A 24,490-nucleotide genomic window follows, 5' to 3' on the forward strand; every position below is an offset into this window, starting at 1 on the left:
GTAAGTGCTATATCCCACTGATTCCCCTTTATTGCGGTTTCCCTCGCATCAGCTTTTAAAAGTGATCCGCTTGCATGCTGTGAAAAATCATTTTCCACCGCAGAGCCTTTCACACTGTTTTACAAAGAAAACATCCTACAAAAATCCATTTAGGTGCCGCCTGTTCCCCTTTTTTTGCTTTAATGCACTCTCTTTACTTCCTGCAGCTTTTCCATAATAAACTTTTGTCTTTCCCATCTCTGTGCCAGTTCCACAGACACATCCATACACACCAGCAGACAGAAAAAATCTGAACTTTGCGATCACACGAAAGAGAAATTTTAAAAAAGCCAGAGGAGGCCCCTGGTCATGCAGGATGACTGACCGTCCGCGGGAGGTGTGTACGAGGAGCGTGACCAACGTGGAGGTGGCGGGACACACACAGTTGAGAGCCAGCATGGCATATTTGAACTCCTCCTCACACACAACATGATCTGAAAAGGATCCAAGCAGCAGAAGTTACACTATCATGTGTTACGCAGGAATGGTGCTTAATAAGGGGAGCAGGTCCAGATTCATATGTTCCCCAGCTCAATATCCTCTTAACATGACACACTAAGGGGACTCTTTTTAAGGGTTTTATGTTCTCAACAATGTTTTTTCCATAGTTCAGATGTTCAATACATGTGTCAATATGTTGAAATCATCCACCTACATCTTATAGCCTACTGACGGTCTAGTCTTTGAATCCCTCACATTTTGCAGGTATATAGGTAAATAGTCATATTAGTAATATCTTCATAGTGGCTGTGAGAGTTTTGTCATTCAAACTGCATTCAAAATATTCAAGTCCCTTTGTTTCTTTGCTATTTGAACTGCGAAGATAGTCCATAACAATTTCTAAAAATTATAGTTTTATTCACGAGACATAAATTCAAAACTTAGCTCAAAGCGAGGCAGGGCCCTGGAAACATATGGGTAAATGTATAAGTGGAAAACAGATTTTACAGGAATAGTTCAACATTTTCAAAATATGCTTAGAGCTTTGCTAACAAGTTCAATTAATCAACTCAACAAACTCCACAAACAGTTGCCTATTTACACATCAAGTTCATTTTAAGTCATTTTTCTGGCCACCTGATGAATGTAAGTCCGACATTTACCCTTCTTTATCCCTTTTTTTTGTTCATGTCTCAGTAAACTCCTGAGGGAAATATCTGTCTCTTCACCCGCTAAGTGCCTGGCTATGTTCAGCAGCTAGCCGCTAACGTTGTTAGTTATAAAAATAAAGCTATGGGAGGAATCCGAATAGTAAATTTACAGGCTGGATGATCAAAATGAAAAACCTGAATGATCGAGACTATAGAACTGAAGGGTCATTTACTTACAATATAATTTACTTTATGGACAATTTGGATGCAAACGTTTCAGATAAAATAAATCTTATCATTATCTTGGGTAAATATCATATTAATTAATTTATCCTTCCAAGTGGAAAGGTTGTACTCCTTCTTTCTCTGTTTATATTTGTGATGTTGACAGCTACTTTAAGTCTTTGAAGTATATGATGAATTTGAACCATAAAGGTGAAAATTTGCTCATAATATTAGCTTTTTTTAATGCATCTTAAGTGTTTCACTGACAGTTTAGAAACTCTCACCTGCAAATTTCACGTGGAACTTATTTTCAGGTTTGAGTATCTGGACATAAAGCGGACAATTTGGAGCAAAGTCCTTCACTGCCCAGGCTCTCAGGATGGTCTGGTGGTCCTGAGGGAAAACAGTCAAACATAATACATTTTAAAGAACAAAGTAATCCCCTTTAATGAATTGGTAATTGTCTTCGTGACTGTCAGAATTAATGCCCTGAGTTTTTGTAAACAATTGAATGACAACTCATAATTGGTAAAGAGTGATGGCAGAAAGTTAATTAATTGTTCATCTTACCGCAGCCATGCGATCCACCTCGTTACGACTGCTCAGAATGAAACAAGCCTCGGCGTCATCCATTCTACAGCAAGTTTACAAATAATACAACAAGTGAAGTGAAAATGCATGACAAACAAAAGGGCAAATTACTGAAATACAAAACAGCAGGAAGGAGTCATAAACTCTGCCACATAAGAGTCAGCCAGTCACCTCTGACCAGTCAGAAGATGCATCAGCAGCATCCTTTGATATAACATTTAATTTAAAGAGCGACCTGAAATGCTCTGTGCTGTATACGTGCTGTAAATGTGGAGCTGTTTATGCATATGATTAACACAGCCAGAGAGTGCAGGATGCAAAACAAGTGTGGGAGGATTTGAAACGATGCCAGATGCAGGATGTAAGCGCGACACACACACCCAGTCCTCTACTTCTGATTGCTCCATCACAACCCTGCCAAATGTTTACAGTGAAGTTATATAACCCATTTCATCAAAGCAATACTTTGGTGTTTGGATTGAAGTGTTCCATACATTATTGTATTGTTGCAGAGGAATTTCATATGTTTTTAACATGCTATTATTGTATTGCACTCTTTTCACTTGATTTGAATGCTGATTTGAATCAGAGGTTTGAATCAGTAGTTATAAGCCAATAATTATGGGCGAGTAGGGGCCTGCTCCACCTGCTGGTAGGCCAGTAGGTCGTTATCAGCCCATCAAATGTGCAGCTATATTAACGACTGTTGTTTAGTGACGCCCGCTACTGGCAGTGGTAAATATGACATTAAGGCACAAGTGATGTTATGGAGTGTAAAACCAAGTAAACGGAGTATTAAGCATGAAACGTCACTCTTAATGCGGGCAGAAGCGGCAAACAAACCAGGACTTTCACCCTGGAGGCTGAGGTCCCATGTCAAAACAAAAGTTCACTATGTTATTAGAAATAACCTCAGTTAATGTCCGTGCGTCGGGTTTTTACGTGATCAGCACAACTATGTCCCTTTCAGTGCCCATGTCCTCTTCGTAACACCATCATTTTCAGAATTTACGTGCATTTATGACTTTTAAAGTAAGTGTCTTGCCCTAACCTTAGAGAAGTGGTTTTGTGGCATAGTCATAAGGAAACTGCAGCCTTTAAACTAAACATAATCACTTTGTTTTCAGCAAGCAGTCATGGAATGGACTGATAATAACCTTCTCAACCTGCCAGCAGGTGGAGGAGCAGGTCCCTGCTTGCCCATTCTTATCAGTGGCTGATTACCGCTAATAACACCCCTTTAGTTGTCTGAAAACATTCAAAACGGGTACTTTTATAAAATTGGGAACTCAAAATAGACAGAAAAACAATGAATGGTCAAATGGAAACAGGAAAGCAGAGATACTCTGACTTAAAGTTCCTGTTAGCCCCCAGTTAGTGGTGCAGGGTTTCTGATGACACCACCAGGGGTTCCTTCAGAGCCACACACATCATATTAACTGATTTCACAGTCAAATGACCTGGAGTTGTAAAATCAGTTGGTTTTCCCCTTTGAGCTTGGCTCTATTTATCTCTATAAAGAACTTTGAGACATGCATGTGATAAAAGTCTACAAAAATAAACCTGACGTACAGATTGACAGCGGTTCAAGCGTTTTAGATTTTCACTTTCATGTCTCGAAATTATCAAAAGAGATTGTGAGACGGATCATGTTTGATGTCCCGCAGAGAAAGTGGTCCACTTAAGAGCAGAGTCTCAAAAAATGGTTATAGCTTGAATGAATAATTACAATGTTGTCTCAGTGTGAGGCGACACAATAGCTCTGACAAGCCTATTTACTGAGAAAGGAATGAGAATATTTGGGAGAAGGACAATAGAGATTCATTCACTGATAGTCGGTGGCAAGTATTTATACCTGTTAAAAATGCAAAACATACAGAGCTAGCTGTGCAGCCGGTGCTGGTGCATGCTGCAAAGTCAGATTAAAGATCAAAGGAATGCATGAAATTGTCTCCCTAAAGCTTCAGGAGTATCAATCAATAAATACACTGTTCACAATCACTAAGATCTATCATCCTTCCAGTAAGCCAATTTGAAACAGAGATATTAAAATGAGTTTCACCTTTAATTATAGCAATGAGACGGATCATAAAAACATCACAAGACCTCAGAAACAAGAGTCTAGCAGCTCTGAGAGGCTCAGCATAGCAGTGTTCTGCACTAAATCATTATTTTTTGGCGAATGCACCCCGTGTTCTAGTTTGAGCTTTAGACCATCTAAAATATATACAGAAGTCGACCCTGCATTGCAACTTGAGCTGCAACGATTAGTCAACTAATTGATTAGTCAATAAATAGAAAAATAATTGCATTCATTCAATCATTAGTCATTTTTAATGCAAAAATAGCAGAAAATGCTGTTTTCAGCCTCTCGAATATGAAGATTTCCTGCTTTTTTTGTTTTGTATGATAGAAAATTGAAGATCTTTGGGATTGGGACTGAAAAAACAAAATATATCAAGACATTTAATTTTGAGAAACTGGGATGGACATTTTTCACTATTTACTGACATTATTTGGACTTAAAGATTAATTGAGGAAGTAATCAGCAGATGAATCAAAAATGAAAATAATTTTAGTTGCAGCCCAACATGTAACCAATGCCATCAGGGCCTTGCAGATATTTACCATACGATCTGATCCTGCTCTCACAAAGCTCTTTCTGAAAATCACTTTTTGAAGGTGTTGAAATTCCCAAGCCTTAGATCATCAATCACTGTTCTCTTTGGGAGTCTTCCCTGAGGCAACAGAAACATATGAGATCACATTTCTTTCTTGATCCTTTATTGCAAAGCATCTTAAATTGCTTCAGTGGAAAAACTCTGCTCCTCTCACACTCACTGGATTCAGGATGTAATGTATTTTTACAAGGTTAGAAAAGTATTATTAGAGAGAGACAGCTGCTAAATTTTATTGTACTTTTATTTATTTTTATTATATTTTTTTCTCCATTTTAATTTTAATTTTATTTTTTGTATATGTATTATTATTATAATGATAAGTATCTTTTTTAATCTATTATTTTTGTTTATTTCATACATGAATTATTATATGTATTATTATTATTTATATTATTACATTATATAATACATATATATTTATATATACATATATATATATATATATATATATATATATATATTATCTTTTGAAACATTTTTTGTCATTGTTATATTTTTTTTCTTTGAAACATTTATTTTTTATTCAGAATTTTCTGAATCTGTTTATGTATATTTACATGAATGTGTATGTGTTTTTCTTGGATCTCCTCTCGATTCTCTCCTGAATTTCCAGCTTTTGTATTACCTACGATAAGAGTCAGGAGAGACGAGAGAGACTTTATTGTGTGAAATCAGTCTGTAAACAGTGCAGCACAATACATAGAGGAATGAAATATGTTTCCCTGGTCCCTGAAGATAAAGTGCAAACAACAAGATACAAAACCAATTCAGAACAAAATACAAGAGAAGTTACAAACATATAGTGTATTACTAGAAAAATATATGGGGGCTAAATAAATGAAAAATAAATGGAAAGTGAAACGATAAACAACAGTAAAAGCTGTAGAAGTTACCTTAAGATGTATTAGTGCTTATTGGAAATTAATATTGTTACAATTGATCCAGCGATATTGAGATAAGTGTAACCTTTAGCCTCATCCTTTGCAGACCATAAATGCATATCTTAAGTGTTACTCACTTGGCTCTGAGCAGGTCCTGGTCTTTGAGAACAGATCCCTGCAGATAGATGACCCTCTGAGACCACAGAGGGATCTGCAGAACTCTGCGCACCTGGAGGTCCATTTCACTTGGACACAGGATCACCACATAGTAATCCTTTAAGATTACACAACAACCATGTAGAAAATGTTAATGTCACAGCCAGTGGTGGAAGAAGATCCCTACATAAGAAAAAGCAGAACTACTCCGCTTCCGTAAAAGTACAAAAGTATCAGCATCAAAATGACCTTAAAGTATCATCATCATGCAGAATGGACCCACTCAAATTGTTTTATATATTCCAAATATAGTATTGGATTACTACTTTTGGTGCATTTATGTAAGCAACATTTTACTTGTCAAGGATGGGCAAATTTTAACAACTTAATATACTTTTATGTGGTTTAATTTATAAATGTGCTTAATCATTTTAAATGTATCATGTTTTTTATGTTAAATCTTGACCTGAAAAGTAATTAAAGCTGGCAGCTAAATGTAGTGGAGTAAAAAGTACAATATTTGTCCCAAAAATGTAGTAAAATAGAAGTATAAATTAACATATGTGTAAATAAAATGTAATAAAAATGTAAAACTTGAATACTTATTTATATTCCACCACATCACAGCTCTGTCTTTTCTGAATCATAAGAGGTATTTTCTCTTTAAATATCTTCGAATTACACAATACTCTGTGTGCACTCTAGGGGATAAAAATGCAATAATTTGTGTTGTTTTGTACCTGCAGTCTGGGATGAGCATAGAATTCATTGAGAAAATCCATGAGCAGGTCTATCTTTAGCGAACTGACACAAAGCACGACGTGTTTCTCCGTCTGCGCTCTGTGGCGGCTGTAATTCCCTCCAGACTTCTGTCTCTCCATCCACAGGTACATCAGCTCTTCAAACTGACACAACACAACAAGTAAACTGAGTAAAACTCACAAAAAGCACAGCCCTCAAAAACGTCAATATAGGTCGTGTGTACAAGCAGCGAAAAATGAGCGATATTGACGTATTTCACCGACGATGCAATGCATCTGCCGCCATGATTGTCAGCAAAGCAGATTTAAAAAGGCGGATTAATTGGAGGTTGGGGTGGCGGATAGGTCAAATAAACAGGCAGACGTTCAGACCAGGAGAGCAGGGTTCTGTCCTACATATGTGTTGTAATGGTACTGACACACGACCTATTCTGTCGTTTAGGTCGGGGAACTTAGTCTGAAGTTACCCAAGATTATTTCAGCATCTTCCTACCTGCAGAGGCAGCACCACCAGAGCCACACAGATCATGATGACCACCAGCAGCTGGGAGGGCCATATGCGGGGAGTGACGTCTCCAAAGCCCACGGTGGAGAAGGTGACGATGCAGAAGTAGAAGGAGTTGAAGAGGGAGAGGTTTTTTCCTGCTCGCTCCAGGTGCTGGATTCCACATGTGCTGCACAGAGGAAGTCAAATAAACCATGAATACAAACAAACATAAGTTTTATAACCACCATTTACGAAAAGGCTGTCTCATGTGTCAAAGATACAATGAAATATATTAATATGTAATAGTTATTTAATGCAATGCAAAAGTAATTAAAAGCTTTATACTTTTATACTCTGGATCGTGACTTTCTAAAATATAAATAAAAATGATTTGAAAAATTTGACTTCCCTAACCTACAAACACCTGATAAAAGAAAATACAACTGGTATTATTGCTTTTATAATGTTTTGCCAGTATATTTTACTGTTTTGCTTCTATTGCCTTTACTTTTTTTTCTTTCTTTAAAATCACGTTTAAAAGGTCCATTATCTACTCATAATTAGAGAAATTAAACTTGAAAGATTCATGAAGAAAATGATGTCATTTAATATTAATTGCAGGGGAAATGGAGATACATTTCTGAGATTGCTATATTTTTTCAGAAAAACACACTGTAAAGAGCACTTCCTTTTAAAAATATTAAATATGTGTTCATAATTAATTTAACATCAGAAAATTAACGCTATGCCTGTTGAAAAATGAAACATTATTTCATGTTCAACAGATGTCCAGGGAACTGAACATTAGTCTAAAGCTTACGGTAGCTTAACTGGAAGTGTGCCGACAGTTCAATTCTTTCTTCCCAGAAACTTTATGGACTCAAAGATTTCAAGGGCACACGGAACAAAGCCATGCATAGTGCAGCACATCTGTTGCATTTGTCATTTTCACATCATGTAGTGTAAGAAGCTTGTTGGTCTTACAATGAGGTGAGCTTCCATTAGGTGCATTGTTGCTGCATTTCTATCTTGAGGCAGCAAAAATTATTTTGACCAGGGTTTTGTTGGTCAGTGGTGAAAAGGTGCAGTATTTTCCTACTATTCGAAGGGCAAATGATTCAGATATGGAGATGCACCTACAAAGGTGGGTTCACAGCACATGTACACTCTGATTATTACACACACAGCGTGATACAGAAGCGCTCCTCCTCATCAGTTAAATACGTTATTGCTGCATTTGCTCATTAGCAGTCGATTGGAGTGATTGATGGGAACATTTACATTTTTTGTTGAGGTGTTGATATGGATAAAACATTTGACACATTTGCATTATAACTTAATATTAGGACAACACACCACCACAGAGACAAACTGAATAATTAAATAGTATTCTTGGCATCCAGTCGTGTTAATTTGAATACACACAAAGAGAGGTGTGATTCACACTAGAGAATGACAGACGGACCTTACAAACAGCTAAAATAAACTCGCTGAAGAAGCATCCTCACCCAGTGAAGACCAGGCAGAGCAGGGTGCAGATGAGAATGAGGACCTGGTTGAACATGGCTGAGTTTGTCCTCTGGATTGCTCTGTGGACATCATTCTGCCCCAAAACAACAGCACACGTTAACATTTGGAGCTAAAAACTCAACTTCTCTCATATAAAAGACAGATATCAACTTTTCTCTCATCATCTCTTACATCGTTAGTTTACAGATTACATTATGCTTCAGCTCTCAGACGATTCCTGCTGCAGCGATACAGCTGAGCAGCATGAAATACAGAACAACATGATAAAATGCAGAGAGGGGTTGCAGATAACCTCCTCAGTGCTCGCTCTCCGGGGTGCACACAATCAGAGCAGAACTAAAGCAGGAGATGTTGTTGTCAGCAGCCACCGCAGTGCGACTGCATGTGTCGCCTTAACAAAGTCATTAAAACACCGATTAAAAACAAGTCATTTACAAAAAACAATTAAGTTAATGCTTTCTACTCACTATCATGTTCTCCAAAGCACACTTGGCCAGCCAGCAGTTGAGAAACACGGGAATGAAGATGTTTCTTATTGATGGCCAGAAGATCTGAGGAGAAAGGGAGACATTTCACTAACTCACTAATGGCTAATAATCCATTAACTTTAATTTAAGCGCTTCTTTAAGCCAGTAAATCACATTAAGAACTGCACACCAAGGGGAAATACTGTTTGCACTGTGGCCTAAATGCTTCACCTGTGAAATATAACAACCTGATCTTATTATCTAACATTTTTAACTTGAACGTGGTGCAGTCTGCAGCTTCAACCCATCTACAACCCTGATTCCAAAGAAGCTGTAGTAAAATATACATTTAAAAAATGTATGTCATGATGGGCTCTATGGGTTCCCACAAGTCTCCTCTTTACATGGCTACTTTATGCTGATAATATGCAATTTTAGGCTGGATAGTTTTTTTTCATGCATTTAAATGTGCTATGTCCACCTACTGTATTTGAATATTTCTGCATACTGGGGTCCCTAGACAGGCTTTGAATTACATAAATTTGGTATTTTTGAAAAGCTGAGAAAAAAAGCTGAGAAAAATATTAATGTTCTGACTTAACCTTAACCGTAATAGGTTTAATTAAACAATTCATTGATAAATTAAGTAATTTTTATTAGAGATTTTACTGAGCTGTAGCTCAAATTAATCTTCAGGTTCACAAGTTTCTTATGATCCACAGTTCTATGTGGCATTTATTATTGACCTGCTAATCCCCCTAAAATTCTGCACCCAGCCCCAGTTCTCAAAAAGGGGGAAGAACAATAAGGGGTTAACAAAAGAACTATAAGACCAAAATATATGTAGTAATACATTTGAAAGCCAACATCTTGTAGTTAAGCATGTGGCTAAAGCACAACCAATGCTATATCCATTCAAAAAAGTAGTTTTTTGTCCAGCATCTGTGCCCAAACCATCACAGGACTCAGGACTGTCAGAACAATGAGCAGTCCCCTTTTATAGTCTGTGTTTAGCAGATAAAATGTGAACCATTTAGTTTGAAATTTAGAGGCTGTAATCAGTGTTGATTAACTGCTAATTTTATCAATGTATTGAATTATTTTTTCAGAATAGAGAATGAGAAAGCTACATTGTAGATAAAACTAGTGAAAAAATAGTGAGAGTTTGGGATTATGTGTTAGAATATGTATTACCCCCGCTCCCCCCCCCAATTCAATTGTTACACCCAAAACACACCAATGAATAATTGAGAGACTAAAAGACTAAGTTTGCAGCCATATTTTGCACTGTTTAACGAGAAGAAGAGGAGTTACACACAACCGAAATGTACTTTTAGACCATGTGCCATACATTGTGTTACAAAACCGATGTTATTAAACTCAAAACAACTGATGGTGCAAAAGGTAGGGTCTCTATTTTCTCTCGAAATGTTTACACTTCACCTCTCTGTGTCCATTAAGCCGAATCTGACTCTCAATAAATCCTGCGCCCTCTATTCTCGAAGGCTAACATTGTAAGAAATATGACAAAGTATAAACAGAGTGCTGTCATTACTGCTGTTTACACTTCCTCTGAGTTAAAAGTATGTGAGAAAGGAAAGATAATGATAAGAGTGTTTCAGTGTGGCCATGGTGAAACATTTTACCGTGATGATGAAGGGAACAGTGTTGATCATCTCCAGGAGAAAGGACACCTGGAATATCTGCTCCCAAATGTTCCCCTAAAATAAAAATAAAAACCATGCAGAGACTTTTTAACAGTTTCACCTGTGAGCACACAATAGACAGTGAGTCACTGCTCAGATGCAGATCTTAATTGTAGTCTGTCACTTTCCACGACCACTTAATCCTTCACCTCCACCAGATCCTGCAATTACTGTCTGTCTTTAATGTAGCCGGGACAAATGACTCGGGCTAATTACGCCACTTATGGATTGTCAATCTCACAGAATGTAAGTGACTAATTGCACAGACTGTATTACTGACGGGCTTGAAGTCTCTGTGTATTTACTTTGTGTGTGTGTGTGTGCGTCTTACCTTGTAGCTCAGATACATCAGTAACATCGTCTCCAGGAAACTAATGATGGCTACAATCACCTGCGCAAAAACAAAACAGGGAATAATGAAAACAAAGCTCACAAAATATTTACAACAAAACTACTTTTTCAGAGAAAAATCATCTGAGAATGAAACTCTGCTACTGTTTTCAAGAAGCTGCGGTCAAATATCTGACCACTTCAGATCTTATACTTCACTGTGTAAACGTTTGTTTGTTTGTTTGAAGTAATTGACTCACTTGAATGGCCCAGACAGGAAGTTTTCTGTCGACCCAGAAGATCAACTCCCTGTTTACACAGAGTACACCACAGAAACTTTTTATTTGACAGTTAACAATCATAATACTTGTTAATACTTGACATTAAATTTCAATGTTTTGGGTATTTTTGGTATTGTCATGTCTGAAATAAAAGTATAAAAATAACAATAAATATCCTTTGCATCAGAGAATAAACATTATTATTATAAGTCAAAATTAGAGCGAAAATAATTTCAGTCGAATAATTTTATCGCCTTTTACTGGCCTATCACATTATATATTTTTTTGGGGATGTTTTCCGATAAAAAAAGCTAACTTTCCCCAGAACATATAATGCAGAAAAAAAGGCTTGGGGTGATGTAGAAATGGTTTTATTATTCATTTTAAATTTTTTTATTTTCTTATTCAAATTGTCAGAAATGGACTGATACGGAGCATAGAGTACTGATGTTTAAATAGCTTTTTAATTATTTATTATTATTTATTTTATTGTTTGATCATGTCACATATTGTATGTAAAATATGTATAATAATGCATAATATTGCCAAATGTTCATTTGGCAAAAGTAATTTGTTAAGAAAAGCAGCCTATATTGGTAGATTTGATGTTATTCTTTCCCTCTAAAATCCCATAAGACTTGTGGATGACTAATCTGTCAGTTATCATATATTTGATGGTATTAATAGAGCCAAAGATAATAGACGTGACATTATGGCCAATTACCATGTCCAACATTGATCTCATGCCAGTTTAAGTAATTAGGTGAGTGCAGGAAATGAGGTAAGATACAAAACAAAGGGCTCACACAGAGGCATAATATACAATCATCATTATCATTTTCTACTAATTTGACCTCATTAACAGAAATCACACCTTCTGCTCCTTACCAGTTAATTTCTCTGTCCTGCACTGATCCGTTCCACTGGCAGTCGACACTGCAGAAAAGAGAGGAATAAAAAGAGTTAATGAATGGAGCTAGCCAGGTTATTTGTACTTGTGCACTTTAAGCAGCATCTTTATTAGATTTTAAATCCATCAGTCTGTTAAAGCTGGGGTAGGCTGTTTTTATTTGGAATCATTGGCCAAAAAATGTATAATAAGCTCCCAGTTCTCAAGTAATTCAAGTAGAGTGAGAGAAAAGTAGACTTCTTTGTTTTCAGGCTTTAGAAAATCTAACCTGTGACAGGAGAGACCACATGCATGTCCCTTCAGACAGTAAAAGTCTGACTTAATGGTGTAAAATCCTGCAGAAAACGTTTAGTTCAGTATTGGTAACAACTGCCGACAGTGCAATGCAACCCAAAACAGAAAGATCGACTTCTCAAAAAGAGTCTTAAAAAAGAACCTGACAATAAACGCAATAAAAGATAGAAATGGAGAGAAAATAGATTAGCTTTCTGACAACTATAGTCAAAGGCTTGTGGCTACTTGTAGTTCATGTTTATGTGGCGATTATGTCAGGTGCATAAGTTTGCAAAAAAATCTCCATTTTCTCTTGTGGGTGGCCAAAGTTGTCCGATTAGCAACCTCTTTTTTTCTCTCTTGCACAATCTATTTTTACAGCAACACATTACACTGCCATCTTCTGACCAAAGTACGTTTATGCAGCTTTATTTATCCGCTCTAAACCAGTTGATTGAAACCTCCCTAATTCGCATTTCTTTAATGCGACATTTCAAAATTACGCTTCAAATTTGCTTCAATTTGAATGGGAACACGGATACTGAATCCCCACTGCATCTGGATCACAGTCTGGATCAGGATGACTGAAAATAAATTAATAGTACTGGTACAGTTTACTGCATGACGCTCATGCATGGGCTCATGCTAATCTGGTGGGAGGGGCTTAGGACAGAGAGCTGCAGGTGTTGGGCTGTGTTTTCAAATTGTGGCTTTTTTTTCCCCAGAAAACTGCATACCACAGCTTTAACCCTTAATACTGTGCATTCATGTGTGCACTGCATGTTAGTGCTTCTGTTGACAATGGACAAACCATTTGTTGTTGCCACTGGGAGCGTTTTGCTGTCCTGCGCTGTGACTGCCGCTGGCGCCCTGACCCGGGTTATCTGTCACCACTCGGATGATGTAGAGCAGGCAGGTGAGCAGCTTCAGGGAGAAGTTGAACACACGAATCCGAAGGCCTAAAGGCGACAAAGGGACCCATTTTCCAAACAAATACTGACTATAAATGCAGCATAAATGGGATTTATTGCAACTCATTAGCAACACCAGTGTGTTAATGTGTGTAGCAGCACAGTGGTTATCATCTTTGAATCAGTGGTTGCAAAGTAGGATATATGCATCTGGGACCTCGTTAGGGGAGATTTTCTTTTAGTGTGTTGACCTTTAATGGACTCCTTCAATTATGCAACAGCCTATTTAGGGATGTGAGAAGATGACTTGCACCATCTACTTACTTGATCTTTGGTTTTTGATGAAGAAAAGCTTCAAACGCTCCTTGAAGGTGTTTTCATTCACATAAAACTCCACCTGCACCCTAACAGGGAGGAGAAGCAGAAGGAGAGGAACAGCGTCACATGAGAATCACAAACACAACGAGCCACGCAGATGTTTTGCAGAGCACTTTTTAAAGTATGACATTTTACACGCCATGAATATTCAGCATGTTGTTTTTCTAATCATCTGCCCGAGGCGGGTTTTGGTAATTATCTGTCTCTGATTTTGTTCCCAATTAAAAGATGGGGTTACTGTATGACATGCAACCTGAACCAGAGGAGCCAGAGAGCAGCTGTTACAGTATGGAGCGTAATTTCACCCAGAACTAAAACTGAGAGAGAGAAAATGTACACTCGTTATTATTTTACCCAGGTTAATCAGGCTATAATTACAAGAAAAGGGAAAATGAGAAATTGAATGACATGATTGAAATGACAAAATTGATTGTAAAATAACACGTTTTCTCTTTAGACCACACCTTCCCATTTACATCCCGCGTGTGTAATGTATAATAGAAATGGGCAAATGCAGAACATATAAATAAATAAATGTATTAAAAATAATTTTCTCATTAAGATGTTCTTATTTGTATTAATTAAAGATTAAAGTACAAATTGAAATGTAAGCATTTGCATTTACACTTTTAATTTTCCCATTTTTTAATTTCAGGATTTAAAATTTTACTTTTCCAAATTGCATCTTCACATTCTCAATTTGTCATTTTAATACCAAATGTCTTTTTTTAAATTACCATTTTCAGTCTTTTTTTCTGTTGTTTTTAATATTTTTTAACATTTAATTATTGTCTGATTATCACGATTGCTTAAATATCATAATACCTGTAGTTAATTTCTCTTTTCATTTTAAATTTTCCTTTGACTTCATCATAATAATTCTCCATATCAAAGGGGCAAGCTGTAAGTACCTAAAATCACATTGAAAATTATTTAATCTTGAGAAATGAGAAAGCAAGCTGTCATTTTCAATGATGCCAAGGCAAAAACTTGAAATCTTATTTTAAGGCTTTTTGCTTTCCTGCAGAATAAACTTGAATCAAGTGTAAACAAACTTTCCTGTTGGAATAAGAAATAAAAGTAAATTAAGTGTTCATTCATGCAGCAGAAGATGACATAGGTTTTAAGTAAGACCTGAATAAAAACATATTTCCACTTGTAATTGAGCAATATATCGATATAATAAAGATATCGTGATATGAGACTAGAAAATGTCTTAGTTGTTGGATATCATATGATATGTGTTGTCTTTTCATGGTTTTAAATGCTGCATTACAGCAAAATAATGTTATTTTTTTTTAACTCATCAGATTGTTGCTGTTCTATTGTTTGCCTTTCCCACTTATTTCTCTTCATCCACATTATTGATGATTATTTATCCCATGTCATGATGTAGAAGCACCAGTAGTCAACCCGCCAAAATGGTTGGTAGAGGTACTTGATCTAAAATATGATATTGATTTTCTCTATATTTCTCAGCCGTAGCTGGATGCTAATTTGTACGTCAGAGCAAAGCACATGAGGAGGGGAGAGAAAAAACTCATACACTAGGTAACTTGGCAACACACTGAAAATCTTTCCACTATTATAGTCTTTACAGCTCTGGCTGCAGAAGAAACTGCAGCAATCAAAAAAAAAGATAGAGCAAGCAGAATTGAGATTAGAGGAATTTGAGGAAGGTTGGAAGCGTGCGAGGATGTGATCGTGCTGCTGTAGAAATCCCAAGTTTCAGCGTGTGGCTGAAAGGTTCACAGTGGGAAGGAAAAGGCAGTGTGGGCTGTTTGATGCACAGACATCCTGCATCGGTGTGCAGCTATTTAAGGTCCGCACGATGATAAAGCCGGAGAAAACCCTTCAGAGATGAAACAGAGGGGAGAGAAATCCTCTGCAGTGAGATGTGAGAACAGCTGCCACATCTGGTCAGCAGCAGGGCAGAGAGCCACTCTGAGAGCTCACTGTCACATCTGAGGGTCCTACAGATGCTCCTTGTCTGTCTCTGTGTCACCCCTACACCCACCCACCCACACACACACACACACATAATGATGCAAGTAATGACCCTTAATCAGCTCCTGTTGAGCACACAATTACGAGCAGTGGCAGTCTGCCATTAGTCATACTTCGGTGTCACATTGGAGTTTCAGGCGCTCTGGGTGTCATTTAAAACGACTAATTCTGCAAAAGTTTTGCCAGTGCAATCATCTGCAGTTCTGAAAACATGCCTCCTTTATCAAATCAAATCACCTCAAGGTGTTCATCAACACCAGAGAGAGATCTGTTACTCTGAATACAAAAAGTTCAATTAAAACCTGGGAACTTGACTATGATCATGGTGACATTTTTTTTTGGCTCTACATCAAATTGAGCTGAAACGATCCCATCAATCAATTAGCAGATCTACAGAAATTAGGCAATAATAACCCTAATTTACCTTTTTCAAGCAGGTTTTTTTTTCCAATTCTGAGGGTTTGTTGGTTTTCTTTTTCACATGTGATACATTTGGGTTTTGGACAGCTGGTCAGACAAAATAAGCACTAGAAGGGGAATTATAATGGTGCAGATGTAACATAACACACTTTATAGAGCTGAGTAGTTGACTAATCGACCAGTCAAAAGTACTATGTGGCAACTTAAAAATAAATAAATTCTAAAGCAAAAATTCAGAAAATTAACCAGTTGTGGCTTTTAAAATATGAATATTTTCAGTTTTTCTTTGTTTTATGTGATATTTAACTGAATATTTTGGTCTTGGACTGCTGGTTGGACAATATTAACTAATTCAAGACTTGTAATTAAAGAAATTGTGTTTAACATTTCAATATTCTCTGACATTTTATAGATATAGATTTTGCATAATCAATAAATTGAGAAAGAAATGTATATTAGAGCTGACAGGATTAGTCGATTAATCGTAGGACTGAAGAAATCTTGGCATCAGCTAAAAAAGCCATTTCACAATAAATGAACAAAAAACAAAATAAAAAATAACACAAATAATAATAATAAGAATGGTATTAATAATAATAATAATAATAATAATAATAAGTAACGATGATAATAAAACATAAACACCATCATCATAAATCATTTTAAGAAGTCACTGGATGTGGCTGCTGGTGTTGTCTGGTAGTAAACTGCAGATCTTTGTTGTTGTTGTTTTTTAAATGTTGGTCACAGACGTCATGTTAATAAGTCAGCTTGAAATGGTGAGGGTCTTTTTTCATTATTTTCTCACACTCTAAAATGGAAAATGGATCGATTATGCCAATCGTTACTTTATATTACTGCAGGTATGCCCATAAAAACCCTGCCTTCCAGCTAGCTGCTGGCTAAATAAATAAACGCAGACATGTTTTGTGCATCTCAGCACTTTCTGGGCGCGCATATCAAATTGATCTGAGAAAGAGAGCACGATGTTTGCTTCCTCCGTCTTCTATCTGCTTATATATGATTGCATATTTGCAATTAGTCTCATTTGAGACAGAAAAAAACAACAATAAAACTTCAAACCGCGCGCCACCCGTCGACTCTAACGACACGAGGACACGCTGTGGCCATACCTCTGCCCGGCGTCACTACCAAAGGGGTCCGACCTCCACGTGCCCACGGACGGGTTGACCCAGGTGGGGATGACGATCCTCGGATCCATCGTGCAGGAACAAACACCTGTAGCTGCGTCGTGCGCTCACTCACTGTTAATTCACACCACAGTGTCAGCTGCTGACCAGTGCGCCTCCCCGCAGCTCTAAAACAACACAGCACTAACTGTGTTTGTCAGAACATCACTTATTTTTTTGAAAAAAGGAAAGAAACTCCAATAAAAAAAGAAATCCGCAAGGAACCATAGCCTATATATATATATATATATATATATATATATATATAAAGAATTCAGAGACAAAGCAGTGTTTATTAATGGTTTATTTTGAGGACTGAAGTTCTTATTGTAATATTTTTAGATATGAGATTAACTATCTCTCTCTCTCTCTCTCTCTCTCTCTCTCTCTCATGCGCGGGCCTGTTTCCACAGCAACATTGCTATGACAGGAATAACCCTAAATGATGCTGCAGCAGCATGGTCTCCTTTGCAGCTCCATACCAAGCTGTAAACACTCATTGGGGGGAATTTACTGATGGATGAGCTGCAGATAAACACTGATTTGTCTTTATTTTTCCATACAGATGTCCTCATCAGCTGCAGCATGTCAGTATTTCAAAATGTGTCATCTGAAGCCTTCATGACTTATAGCCTGCAGAGCCTGCAGAGCCTAAAGTCATGTCTCCTTTGTCAGGAGAAAGCAACAAGAGGCGGGGAGGTCGCTCTCCACTCTGCTGATGTGCAGGTTTTTCGCATCACAACTGACAGCGACAGAAAAATAGATTTTTTTTCTTTTTGGGATTTCAGCAGAAAAATGCAGACAAAAAGAAAATAATGTAGGAGGTTCTCTCTCTCTCTCTCTCTCTCTCTCTCTCTCTCTGTCTCTCTCTCTCTCTCTCTCTCTCTCTCTCTCTCTGTCTCCATCCCTCTCTCTTCTGCATCCCTCCCACCTTTTTTGTCTTCTCCTAATTTGAAGAGTCTGAAGTAGTAATTTATAGATGACCTCCATGAGTCAGTGCTTTTTGAAAATACCGGAAGAGGCCACTCTACTTGAACCCCCCACCCCCTGCCCCTCGTGTCGCCCACACTGGTGGCGCCATTCGACTAAACGCAAGTTACATGAGAAGACCCTTGCGCCATAACTCCTGTGACATTTTCATTTATGCATAAATATGCCGCTAAGTTTAGCTCGGAAAGAATTCACTTCAGTGTGAATGATGAAGACATTTAAAATGGAACAAATGTGGACAGAAGGTGACAGTAGAGCAGATGAAATAAGAGAAAAGGAGAGTGTAGAAATGATGGAGACGCCACTTCAAATAAGTGACAATATTGTGGACATGCTTTTGTGTGTTTCTTTTCATGCATGCCTGCCTCTGAGAAAGAAGTGATGGATGATACCTGGGAAAGATGTGACCAGTGACATTTTAACACACAAGCTTGCAGCTGACCACTGAAGATCCAGTCACCTCCAACAACAATATCTACCAGGGACAGAGGAGCAGAAAAATTCTGAAATAGATAGAAAAAACTGTCCAAATAGGAGCTGATAATGTAGACATCTTTATCGAGGAGAAAACAGTGGTTGTTGCGAGGACAGCTGGGGAAAGGCCACCTTTGACTGGATGCTTTGGCAGAGCCGGTTGTTTTTCCTTATCAAATAGATGTGTCAAATATTACAAACAGCACTGCGGTCTCAAAGGTTTGCTGCAGCCGTGATCACATCTAAAATTACATTTGATCATCACTCTCCTGACGTCCATCTGGCACGCTTACATAGTGATAAATATCTGTAAGGACATACACTTAGATAACTGAGATTGTTAAAATTCAGCTACTAAAATAACAGAAAAAAAAGGACATGCAAGTTATGTTTTCACTCTCTTTGTTTTAGACTTTAAAAACAAGTTATCTAAATACTCCTTCCACGGTTTTGATTCTCTGGACGAAAACAAATTAAGCAGATCTCTGAAAAACTGAGTAGTGATCTTGTCTATCGAGCTGCAGCCGAGAACAGAACTGAGAGTAAAAGCAAGATGAGGAAAGGTGGATAACAAAGGAACTCGCGTTTAAAATTCTTATTGTGAATTAGGTCACAATAACATGTTTCGAGGCAGACTGCTTCAAGTTTCAAATAAATTCTTGGGGGAATGTATCAAACACGCACACATACACCTAACCTACTTCACAACTCCACAGAAAACCACAGTTATTCAGAAACTTCCTCCTTTTCAGCACCATGGACAGCAACGCCCAACTCTGCCATGTTTCTGGCTTCACTTCCTCTCTTCATGCTGATAAAATGCAAAGCACAAACACCACTTAAACCATATAACAGCAGGGTTAGAGAGCACTTCACACTGCTCTTGTGCATGTTGTTGTGTATGCTAAGACTGCAGGGGTAGAGGAGCTAAACACTCCACACACAATGACTCTTTATAGACACAACGTCATGAAGGTGGGCCAAGTGTGGTTGAATGCTTATTCAAGTATTTGTCAGCTTAAAAAGATAAAAGGCAATCAGCACTTTAAACATCAGCAACATGAGATGACTAACAGAGCTGTAATGACGCAATAACCTGTACAACTGGTCGAAATAAGTTTTTTTATCATATGGGAAAATGTAGAAAATGGCTTAAAAAATATGAAAAACAGCTGCTTCCTTAGGTGAAGTAAGATGAATATGTTGGACAAATTGATTAGAAGGATGTTAGGTTAAGAATTTTGGTAACGCTTTATATTAAGGTCCTTGTAATAACCATTAATTAGTGTTTATAAGCTTATATAAGTGTTAATAATGGCATTACAAACACCCACAACTCACCCATTATGTCTTTGCCATGCCTTTATTAATCTTATTTTGTTTGCTTATTGATATTAAAATATACTTTATTGCTCATCTATTATAAGTTAACTATAAGTTAACTATGCTTTTTGCAACTACCGGATCTAAAGCGAGAACAATGCCTTATTACTTGTTAATTAATGGTTATTAAGGACCTTATTATAAAGCGTTACCAGAATTTTGCAATGCAATTACATGCATTGCGAATTACATGCAATTTAGTCATTTTGAAGTTTCAAATTTAAAGTTACATCAAGTGTTTTAGAACCGCCACCAAGAATTATTTTTTTTATTAATGATTAATTCTTTACCTCGATTAAACATTTTGGTCTATAGCTGTCAAAAAATAGCCATACAAATCCAGGTGGTTGTCATGAATGGTTCATAGTTATTCATACAAAAAGTAATGCATTGAATTTTGCAGTTATCTCACGAAACAAATGCCAAAAATGTATGCTATCCCAAATAGTTTGGTCTGTTTGTGCAGCATACAGACAAAGATAAGTCAAGGATGCTTTGACCAGGATACTGGTGTTCGTCTCCCACTGAAAATGTTTTTATTCATGTCAGCAACATAACTGCGTCCGGTAGTTCTGGACAAAATAAGTTATTTAAAGCCTAAGCCTGTTCACTTTTCCTAACCTTAAATGAGTGGTTTTATTGCCTAAACTAAACTAAGTAGTTTTAGTCACAACATTAACAATATGTTTAAAACTGCAATCATTATATCATACGATCCGCATACGAACCCTTTCATGAGAATTCATGACAAATCACAGTTTCATAGATCCTGAGGTTTTGTTTTTAAATGTTTTGTTTTGACCAGCCAACAGTCCAAAACATAAAATAATTAAATTTGGAAATGTTCACACATGACGGTCCACATGTAGTACATTTTGGGAAGTGTGTTCATCCAATCACCTGCCAGGTATTTTCAAGTGCCTGCCCTTTTCCAAACAGTTTCCAATGACATTTCTATTATTATATTAATATGTATTTATTTTCTGTAACAAACCATGTGACAGAATCAGGATAGCTCTATGAGCCCATAGACGTGGGAGAAGTAAAAAAAAATGTTGGCTTCATGCGCCTACTTCCATAGGAATGAACAAGGTCCCACCTCCAGTGCTGTATCCAGTTCCCTTTATATATGCATAGTATGCACCAGGCAAAAACAAATGGCTAGATAACAAATTAGCTACATTTGATGGATAAACGGTTGAAAAAAATTATACATGGTTGAAATAGTAAGCTGAAAGTAATGGGTAAAGTGTTAAAGTAGCTCAAAGTTATGGATAAACAGGTGTAACAGTGATTTAAAAGTACTAAATAAATGGTTTAATGAAATGGATGATGTCGATGACAGGGTGCTTGAGTTTATCTGACAAAAAGGTCACTGGAGTTGGACTAATTTATTTATTAAAGATTTATGAGTTAATAGTTTCAGTTATAAAGTGTTATCAGTATTGTTTATACAGGATACGATGGAGAAACTCAGTTTTTTTATGGCTTTTCCCACTTTAAAATGTGATGTTTCTGTCTTTGACCGTGTCAAACAGCACTGCTGAATTTCCTTTCTGTGGGTTACCGTTTTTCTTCATCATAGTTGCTCAAATTGCGGCCCATGGGCCAGTGATGGCCCTCAGAAACATTTAGTGTGACATGAAATGCATTATCTTTTTATCTTCCTCTGTCCATTTTAATACTTCTTTAACAAGCATCTGTCAGGTTAGGAATGACAATTTGTAGAAATACAATAAAACATATGCCGGCTCCCAAAATTGGCACTTTGTCATGAAACTCTGAGCTCCCCTGCTCTTTATGTCCACGCTGCTGCTGCTCCCTACCTGTCATCGTTCTGGAAGCTCTGGTCACCGAGGAGTAGGTCTCTGAAGCGGAAGCGGGGCGGCAGCGGAGGCACCTCCTCGCTCTCCTGCTGCTCCATCTTAAGGGTGGAGATGTCTAAGATGACCCCGCTTTTGTTGCTGCTGGTAAGGAGTGGTGCTGGAGAGGAGCTGGAGGAGGGAGAGGAGAAAAGTAAAGAAGCAGAAGGGAAATGAAGGGAGAAAGGGAGGAGAAGTGAAAAAGTGAAGATGGGAGCTGGAAGGCCAGGAGCACAGGGAGGAGAGGGAGCAACGAAGAAAGGAAATGAAATATGGGCTGAAAACTTGCAGGTTTTGTGCAGGAATGGGTTTGAAAATAGGACAAAAAAAAGATATCATCACAAACTGAAACTGAAATATTTTCAGCCCAGTTGAGATTCTCCACACTGAGCTTTGGTCGTTATTAGTGTGAGGCCTTTAGGTTTTACCTGTCTGTTTGCAGCTTGTTCTGTGAGATGAGATGTTCAAACAGCATCCTGAAGTCACAATGAAAAGTCGACATTCAACTAAAGCACCACACATTCTAACTGCTTTACTAACGCAGATACAGGCATAAAATACAGCAGCTGTGGCTGATGCACTCTAAGTAAAGGTCAGAGACGCTGAGTGAAGCCTTTTTCTTACAGTCCACTACTTTTATGGTATTAAAGAGGCATTAAATGTGTTATTCAGAATCACTCTGTATTCATAAAAGTATTTCTCTGAAGTGGAAATAAAGAAACATATTTTTACATTGATGTCATGATAATAATCAACATTATCATGTAATGTCAATAATCTAGCACAGTTTAAATAATTTTCACGTTTCTGTTCTTCACGATTTTTTAGATGGTTAAGTCACAGACTCCCTCTCCATTATTTTTGTGTAATTTATTAAAAAAAGGAAAGAAAAAATGCACGATAAACAAGTTTGAAGATGAATTTGACTGATTTCATTATATTAAAATCCTTATTTTGTGTCGTGAACATTTTTCACCTTTCGTGATAACAGTTGTTTAGAGGAGACTTTTATATTGGTGGGGAACGTTTCAACCAGTAGTGGATCTACATTTACTCAAGTACTGTACTTAAATAAAGTGCAAGTACCTTGAAATGTCACTTGACTCATTCGATTTTTCTGTCAATCAGCTTTTATTTTGGTGTCCAAATTCCTCAGATTACAATTAAGAGCTGAAATGGACATAAAAAAACATTTCCACAAAAATAAATACCAATTTGTGTATCAGAACTTTGTTTTTTTACTTCTTTCGTGCCTCATTAATCATCACAACGCCTCAGATTTATCTCGTGAGCCTTTTGGAGAAACCCTCAAATAACTAAAATGCCAAGCTGTATATAAAGTAGTTAAACATGCTCAACATCAACATAAAATGCTGCTTTCCCAATGTGGCATGAGTATAATGCATCTAATAACGCATTATGTAATAATTTATCACTCAAATCGACCATTTCTTTGCAAAATTAGTTATTTTATTTTCTAAGTATATTTTGCTGAGCAGCGTGTACAGAAACGACAGGGGGGACGGGGCGAGAAAGAGCAAAGGACGCTTCCTGTTGATGAATTGTTTTCTTTTCAAGTGTGTTTGTGTGCAAGTGTTTGTGTGTTAGAAAAGAGAAAGAGGGGCCGGAGGAAGGACCCCAGCACTCAGTTGTACGTCGACCAAATCAATGTCAATATTTAAATGAAAATCGTCACCTGACCCCTCGACCCCAGCGTGGATTCTGTTGTTTTTTTAAAAAAACAACCTTCCTTTTAGATTAGTCTTAATATCAAATCATAAGAACTGACTTAAATAAAGTGCAAGTACCTTGACATTTTTACTTGAGTAATAAATAATCAAACAATCCTTGCAGCTCTAACTTTGATGCTCCTCAGATTACATTTGAGAGCTAAAATTCACATAAAAAAAAGAAAATTCTAAGAATTTTTCCAGAAATAAATACTTATTGGTGTAGCTTTGTTTTTTCTTCTTTTTGTGTCTCATTAATCATCACGATAATCCCGCCTCCACTTCGAGTAGCTGCAAACATAAAATGCTTTTTTCACACTGTTGCATGAGTATTAAGAATCTAATAATGTAATATATAATATATCACTCACAAGGGCCATTTTTTGCACAATGTGTAGTTTTCTTTAAAATTTTAAGTATATTTTGCTGATAAAATTCTGTTTTGATCCCAGATTAATCTTGATTTCAAATCATAAAAACTGAAGGACAGAATCATCTGATTATCTGTTTCCACCAGCACTTTAATGATTGCAGATGTTGAGTCACCCTCTCCAGTTCTTATTCACTAACAGCCAGAGAGCGTGTGTTTCATCCAAAAAGAAGTACAGTGGGATGTAACCTTTGTGTGTGAAGGTGAAGCTATGTCGGCCGCTTGAAAGAAAGAATGAGATGAATTTGAAAGGCGAGGGTTTGAGTGAATGGATGGATTTCATCAGGTTTGGTTGCTGGAACACCT

At 37.1% G+C, this 24,490-nt stretch overlaps 1 protein-coding gene across 3 annotated transcripts in view; it reads right to left on the minus strand.

The window, feature by feature from the left end:
- The window catches only part of kcnt1a (potassium sodium-activated channel subfamily T member 1a), a 40,474-nt gene that overhangs the window by 13,800 nt on the left and 2,184 nt on the right, over positions 1-24,490 (minus strand). The window contains exons 2-17 of one of the 3 annotated variants that reach the window (XM_059358083.1): positions 22,453-22,500; positions 21,989-22,156; positions 13,645-13,724; positions 13,221-13,368; positions 12,115-12,162; positions 11,206-11,254; positions 10,947-11,006; positions 10,556-10,630; positions 8,910-8,993; positions 8,421-8,515; positions 6,919-7,099; positions 6,405-6,569; positions 5,646-5,782; positions 1,926-1,989; positions 1,640-1,748; positions 365-473 (exon numbers count right to left, since the gene is read on the minus strand). In XM_059358083.1, the coding sequence (XP_059214066.1) occupies positions 365-473; positions 1,640-1,748; positions 1,926-1,989; positions 5,646-5,782; positions 6,405-6,569; positions 6,919-7,099; positions 8,421-8,515; positions 8,910-8,993; positions 10,556-10,630; positions 10,947-11,006; positions 11,206-11,254; positions 12,115-12,162; positions 13,221-13,368; positions 13,645-13,724; positions 21,989-22,156; positions 22,453-22,500 (1,620 nt within the window). Of the gene's footprint in view, positions 1-364; positions 474-1,639; positions 1,749-1,925; positions 1,990-5,645; positions 5,783-6,404; positions 6,570-6,918; positions 7,100-8,420; positions 8,516-8,909; positions 8,994-10,555; positions 10,631-10,946; positions 11,007-11,205; positions 11,255-12,114; positions 12,163-13,220; positions 13,369-13,644; positions 13,725-17,258; positions 17,526-21,988; positions 22,157-22,452; positions 22,501-24,490 lie in introns of those variants that run through there. The other 2 variants (XM_059358084.1, XM_059358085.1) reach the window with 2 other exon arrangements.

Source organism: Centropristis striata, chromosome 19 (genome assembly GCF_030273125.1).
Source record: "Centropristis striata isolate RG_2023a ecotype Rhode Island chromosome 19, C.striata_1.0, whole genome shotgun sequence".
Taxonomy (NCBI): domain Eukaryota; kingdom Metazoa; phylum Chordata; class Actinopteri; order Perciformes; family Serranidae; genus Centropristis; species Centropristis striata.